Source organism: Salvelinus alpinus, unplaced genomic scaffold (assembly GCF_045679555.1).
Source record: "Salvelinus alpinus unplaced genomic scaffold, SLU_Salpinus.1 scaffold_446, whole genome shotgun sequence".
NCBI lineage: Eukaryota > Metazoa > Chordata > Actinopteri > Salmoniformes > Salmonidae > Salvelinus > Salvelinus alpinus.
In genome coordinates, this window is record NW_027256386.1 from 3853 (window position 1) to 11281 (window position 7429).

At 46.4% G+C, this 7429-nt stretch overlaps 1 protein-coding gene across 1 annotated transcript; it reads left to right on the top strand.

Annotated features, from left to right (window-relative positions):
- Positions 1-3834: 3834 nt before the first annotated feature.
- On the top strand, positions 3835-5238 carry LOC139567397 (ribosomal protein S6 kinase-related protein-like). The gene is made up of 2 exons (XM_071388770.1): positions 3835-4124; positions 4860-5238. Exons 1-2 carry the CDS (start codon positions 3972-3974, stop codon positions 4956-4958), a joined length of 252 nt encoding a protein of 83 aa, XP_071244871.1. The 5' UTR covers positions 3835-3971; the 3' UTR covers positions 4959-5238.
- Positions 5239-7429: the final 2191 nt, after the last annotated feature.

A 7429-nucleotide genomic window follows, 5' to 3' on the forward strand; every position in this document is an offset into this window, starting at 1 on the left:
ATCGTATTTGTATATGATGAATGTACTGACTATCACTGTGATATGTGGTTGTCCCACCTAGCTATCTGAAGATGAATGTACTGACTATGACTGTGATATGTGGTTGTCTCACCTAGCTATCTGAAGATGAATGTACTGACTATGACTGTGATATGTGGTTGTCCCACCTAGCTATCTGTAGATGAATGTACTGACTATGACTGTGATATGTGGTTGTCCCACCTCGCTATCTGTAGATGAATGTACTGACTATGACTGTGATATGTGGTTGTCCCACCTAGCTATCTGAAGATGAATGTACTGACTATGACTGTGATATGTGGTTGTCTCACCTAGCTATCTGTAGATGAATGTACTGACTATGACTGTGATATGTGGTTGTCTCACCTAGCTATCTGAAGATGAATGTACTGACTATGACTGTGATATGTGGTTGTCCCACCGAGCTATCTGAAGATGAATGTACTGACTATGACTGTGATATGTGGTTGTCCCACCTAGCTATCTGAAGATGAATGTACTGACTATGACTGTGATATGTGGTTGTCCCACCTAGCTATCTGTAGATGAATGTACTGACTATGACTGTGATATGTGGTTGTCCCACCTAGCTATCTGAAGATGAATGTACTGACTATGACTGTGATATGTGGTTGTCTCACCTAGTTATCTGAAGATAAATGTACTGACTATGACTGTGATATGTGGTTGTCCCACCTAGCTATCTGTAGATGAATGTACTGACTATGACTGTGATATGTGGTTGTCCCACCTAGCTATCTGAAGATGAATGTACTGACTATGACTGTGATATGTGGTTGTCCCACCTAGCTATCTGTAGATGAATGTACTGACTATGACTGTGATATGTGGTCGTCCCACCTAGCTATCTGAAGATGAATGTACTGACTATGACTGTGATATGTGGTCGTCCCACCTAGCTATCTGTAGATGAATGTACTGACTATGACTGTGAGATGTGGTTGTCCCACCTAGCTATCTGAAGATGAATGTACTGACTATGACTGTGATATGTGGTTGTCCCACCTAGCTATCTGAAGATGAATGTACTGACTATGACTGTGATATGTGGTTGTCCCACCTAGCTATCTGTAGATGAATGTACTGACTATGACTGTGATATGTGGTTGTCCCACCTAGCTATCTGAAGATGAATGTACTGACTATGACTGTGATATGTGGTTGTCCCACCTAGCTATCTGTAGATGAATGTACTGACTATGACTGTGATATGTGGTTGTCTCACCTAGCTATCTGAAGATGAATGTACTGACTATGACTGTGATATGTGGTTGTCCCACCTAGCTATCTGAAGATGAATGTACTGACTATGACTGTGATATGTGGTTGTCTCACCTAGCTATCTGAAGATGATTGTACTGACTGTAAGTTGCTCTGGATAAGAATGTCTGCTAAATGATTTGGGAGGAAAAGTGAACAAACCACTTTTTCTTTTAGTTAAAGGAAAAATCCGCCCAAAACCACTAATTCCTATAAGTTACAGTATTAAATAACACCAATATGTGACAACAATATTTTTTGTGAACAAATGTTTAATTTTGTCGTTATAATAAGTTTGGTAGCAATGTGGAAATCTGTTGCAGCTCAGGTCGACTACAAAACCCACCATGCAATTCTCTCCCTTTGGGCTAACTAGCTAGCTAGCAAACGTAGCTCCGCACAATAATACCAAAGACAATATCAGCGTGTGAAGTAGCTATTTAGCTGTGAACTCGCCTAAACAAACTGCACTATCAATTTAGGAGTCTACAATCTCACCATGTTCAACCTGCAGATCGATGTGCCCTGCAGAGTGGAGTCTAACATTCACAACGGCACCCTGGACTGAACAGGCAGACAAATAGGATGTGGTGGACCCTCTGTTAAACTACACCTTTGTCGAGGTAGGAATATGATCAATAGCTCGTTGGAGAGAAGATAACTTCCCGCGTTACGACATCAGCCAGTATTGTAATCTGACATGTATGATAGACGTTTTCACCATCTAGAAGTTGTATTTCTATTATCTGCCAGTGTAGTGAGAGAGACTTTACCACAGTACTACGTCATACTGAGAGACTTTATCACAGTACTACGTCATACTGAGAGAGACTTTACCACAGTACTACGTCATACTGAGAGAGACTTTACCATAGTACTACGTCATACTGAGAGAGACTTTACCACAGTACTACGTCATACTGAGAGATACTTTACCACAGTACTACGTCATACTGAGAGAGACTTTACCACAGTACTACGTCATACTGAGAGAGACTTTACCACAGTACTACGTCATACTGGCTGCGTTTCTGCCTGCCTGAACAGCAAGAGCTCAGGTACACATGAAAACACGAGATGATCCTGAGAATGGATAGACCATCGCTCAGAGATGCACAAAAACTAAATAACAGTCAAAATGGGCGACTCTTTCCTTTAACTTCACCAGTGACAAAGGGTGGCTGCTATTTAACTGATAGTTTGACTGTTAATTTAGTGTATTGGTGTGTGGCCAGTGAGAGACCGCCCCAAATTATTTGTGCCATTTGAGAAAGATAATCAGAGAGAAAGAGAGAGCGAGAGAAGATGCATTGAAGACAAAAAAGAGAGAGGGCTATAGGGAGAAGGAAAGGGGATTGTGGTAGGGTAGCCTCTAAAGGGAGAGGGCTATAGGGAGAAGGAAAGGGGATTATGGTAGGGTAGCTAGCCTCTAAAGAGAGAGGGCTATAGGGAGAAGGAAAGGGCATTGTGGTAGGGTAGCTAGCCTCTAAAGGGAGAGGGCTATAGGGAGAAGGAAAGGGGATTGTGGTAGGGTAGCCTCTAAAGGGAGAGGGCTATAGGGAGAAGGAAAGGGGATTGTGGTAGGGTAGCCTCTAAAGGGAGAGGGCTATAGGGAGAAGGAAAGGGGATTGTGGTAGGGTAGCCTCTAAAGAGAGAGGGCTATAGGGAGAAGGAAAGGGGATTGTGGTAGGGTAGCCTCTAAAGGGAGAGGGCTATAGGGAGAAGGAAAGGGGATTGTGGTAGGGTAGCCTCTAAAGGGAGAGGGCTATAGGGAGAAGGAAAGGGGATTGTGGTAGGGTAGCCTCTAAAGAGAGAGGGCTATAGGGAGAAGGAAAGGGGATTGTGGTAGGGTAGCCTCTAAAGAGAGAGGGCTATAGGGAGAAGGAAAGGGGATTGTGGTAGGGTAGCCTCTAAAGAGAGAGGGTTATAGGGAGAAGGAAAGGGGATTGTGGTAGGGTAGCCTCTAAAGAGAGAGGGCTATAGGGAGAAGGAAAGGGGATTGTGGTAGGGTAGCCTCTAAAGAGAGAGGGCTATAGGGAGAAGGAAAGGGGATTGTGGTAGGGTAGCCTCTAAAGAGAGAGGGCTATAGGGAGAAGGAAAGGGGATTGTGGTAGGGTAGCCTCTACTACGTGTGATAACCATTTTGTCAGATCTATAGAAAAGGGCTTGGGGGCCAGGACTACAGCTGTTTGGAATTGATTCTATGTCTCCTCCCCATTATTGATGTCTCATACCTACCCCCCTCCTCCTCTCTCCACCCCCTCCTCTCTCCACCTCGTCCTCTCTCCACCTCCTCCTCTCTCCACCCCCTCCTCTCTCCACCCCCTCTTCTCTCCACCCCCTCTTCTCTCCACCCCCTCCTCTCTCCACCCCCTCCTCTCTCCACCTCGTCCTCTCTCCACCCCTCCTCTCTCCACCCCTCCTCTCTCCACCCCCTCCTCTCTCCACCCCCTCCTCTCTCCACCCCTCTTCTCTCCACCCCCTCCTCTCTCCTCCTCTCTCCACCTCCTCTCTCCACCCCTCCACAGAGACCCCCAGCAGGGTCAGGGGAAAGAGAAGAGACTCAGTGTTCTTCAGGATGGAGAGGATTATTTTCCTCAGTTGGTCTGTCCATCCCTGCAAGCCTCTGTCGCCTGGCCCCTCCCACCCTGCGGCTCGGCCAACGGAGGATGATCAGAGAAAAGGCCCCTCCTATCCTGGACCAGGTGTTAGGGGGAGGAGGGCCAGATAGACTGAGAGCAGAGTGGAGTCTGCCTGGCTTCATATCCATGTTCCTCCCTGAGTTCCCTCACAGAGCTGTACCAGGACACCAACACTTCCAGGTAGGACAAGCACACACACACACACACGCATGCACACACACCAGGACAACATGCAATAATCGTCTTGATTGTTGTCCCCTTACTCTGTCTCGATAACCCGACCCTAGGCAACAGCGACTAGGCAACAGCGACTAGGCAACAGCGACTAGGCAACAGCGACTAGGCAACAGCGACTAGGCAACAGCGACTAGGCAACAGTGACTAGGCCACAGCGACTACCTAGGCAACAGCGACTAGGCTTCCTCATGTGTAATGCCAACACAGTCTCTCTACAGTCCCATTAGTCTTCATTACAGCCTGGATATTAATGCCAACCCAGTCTCTTCAGCGGGAAGGTGCTCGTTTGGATGGTAAACTAAGGCCCAGCGTTAGTCTGCTTCACTCGTTAGCTGGATAAGATGTAGTGTTGGTGACATCAAACGGAGGTGCAGTTTTACTGTTGTTAGAACAACGGCAGATTTGTACTAGTTTTGAGAACGTAAATGCTTAAAAATTCACCAACAGGGAATGTCTCATTAGAACAACACACATATATATGATATCCTAAGACTGTGTTTACCACAGACCTTATTTTCGGCCTTTACCCAGAATCCCCATGAATTCCTCATAGCCGTTGCCCAACGAGCAGAGTCCCTCCAGAACAGAAGCCATTACTATTTCTCTCTATTGAAACCTGACCCTGTTGCCGAGGGTTTTGGATACGATACTCTTCCCACCTCCTCTCTCCTGTTCCAGGTGTTGGGATATATCGCCAAAGGATCCTTTGGTCCCATTCTGAAGGTGAAGGACAAGGCCAAGCAGAAAACCTACGCTGTCAAGGTAACCCTCCAATAGCACTTTACACTCGCATGCATATCATAAACACTACATTACCAAAAGTATGTGGACACCTGCTTGTTGAACATCTCATTCCAAAATCATGGGCATTAATATGGAGTTGGTCCCCCCTTTGCTGCTATAACAGACTCCACTCTTCTGGGAAGTCATTAATATGGAGTTGGTCCCCCCTTTGCTGCTATAACAGCCTCCACTCTTCTGGGAAGTCATTAATATGGAGTTGGTCCCCCCTTTGCTGCTATAACAGCCTCCACTCTTCTGGGAAGTCATTAATATGGAGTTGGTCCCCTCCTTTGCTGCTATAACAGACTCCACTCTTCTGGGAAGTCATTAATATGGAGTTGGTCCCCTCCTTTGCTGCTATAACAGACTCCACTCTTCTGGGAAGTCATTAATATAGAGGTGGTCCCCCCCTTTGCTGCTATAACAGCCTCCACTCTTCTGGGAAGTCATTAATATGGAGTTGGTCCCCCCTTTGCTGCTATAACAGCCTCCACTCTTCTGGGAAGTCATTAATATAGAGGTGGTCCCCCCCTTTGCTGCTATAACAGCCTCCACTCTTCTGGGAAGTCATTAATATGGAGTTGGTCCCCCTTTGCTGCTATAACAGCCTCCACTCTTCTGGGAAGTCATTAATATAGAGGTGGTCCCCCCCTTTGCTGCTATAACAGCCTCCACTCTTCTGGGAAGGCTTTCCACTAGATGTTGGAACATTGCTGCAGGGATTTTCTTCCATTCAGCCACAAGAGCATTAGTGAGGTCGGGCACTGATGTTGGGCCATTAGGCCTGGCTCACAGTCTGAGTTCCAATTCATCCCAAAGGTGTTTGATGGGGTTGAGGTCAGGGCTCTGTGCAGGCCAGTCAAGTTCTTCCACACCGATCTCGACAAATCATTTCTATATGGACCTTGCTTTGTCATGCTGAAACAGGAAAGGTCCTTCCCCAAACTGTTGCCACAAAGTTGGAAGAACAGTATCATCTAGAATGTCATTGTATGCTGTAGCGTTAAGATTTCCCTTCACTAGAACTAAGAGACCCGAACCATGAAAAACAGCCCCAGACCAAAAAACTGCCTCCTCCACCAAACCTTACAGTTGGCACTATGCATTGGGGCAGGAGAGTAGCGTTATCCTGGCTTCTGCCAAACCCAGATTAGTCCATCAGACTAAGGCGGCATCCTACGCTGGTGCCTCGTTCAAAGTCACTGAGCTCTTCAATAAGGCCATTCTACTGCAAATGTTTGTCTACTGAGATTGCATGGCTGTGTGCTCAATGTTATACACCGTTTAGCAACAGGTGTGGCTGAAATAGCTGAATGCACTAATTTTTAGGGTGTGTACATACTTTTGTGTATATATAGTGTATATCTGTGGGGTGAGCATTGCAATGGCAGGATAGCGGGCACGTGTTGCTGTGGGCAACGTGTTAATGTCATCCCATGCTACACATGCGTCTGTGTGTGTGTGTGTGTGTGTGTGTGTGTGTGTGTGTGTGTGTGTGTGTGTGTGTGTGTGTGTGTGTGTGTGTGTGTGTGTGTGTGTGTGTGTGTGTGTGTGTGTGTGTGTGTGTGTGTGTGTGTGTTCTCAGGTAATCCCTAAGTCAGAGATCCTGGAGGCTGGGCGTTCTGGAACAGTCTAAAGAAGAAGTTATAGTACAGGTGAGAGAGTGAGAGAGTGAGAGAGAGTGAGAGAGTGAGAGAGAGAGGGAGTGACAGTGAGTGAGTGAGTGTGAGTTACTGTATAGTGTTACAATTTCCACCAAGTGTGTTGTAGAGTGCTGTCTGTACTTGTTGCACTAGCTATACACACTGTTATAGTGGTTTAGACAGGGCCGTGACTGGCTATACACACTGTTATAGTGGTTTAGACAGGGCCGTGACTGGCTATACACACTGTTATAGTGGTTTAGACAGGGTCGTGACTAGCTATACACACTGTTATAGTGGTTTAGACAGGGTCGTGACTAGCTATACACACTGTTATAGTGGTTTAGACAGGGTCGTGACTAGCTATACACACTGTTATAGTGGGTTAGACAGGGTCGTGACTAGCTATACACACTGTTATAGTGGGTTAGACAGGGTCGTGACTGGCTATACACACTGTTATAGTGGGTTAGACAGGGTCGTGACTAGCTATACACACTGTTATAGTGGGTTAGACAGGGTCGTGATTGGCTATACACACTGTTATAGTGGTTTAGACAGGGCCGTGACTGGCTATACACACTGTTATAGTGGTTTAGACAGGGTCGTGACTAGCTATACACACTGTTATAGTGGGTTAGACAGGGTCGTGACTAGCTATACACACTGTTATAGTGGGTTAGACAGGGTCGTGGGTCGTGACTAGCTATACACACTGTTATAGTGGTTTAGACAGGGCCGTGACTAGCTATACACACTGTTATAGTGGTTTAGACAGGGCCGTGACTGGCTATACACACTGTTATAGTGGTTTAGACAGGG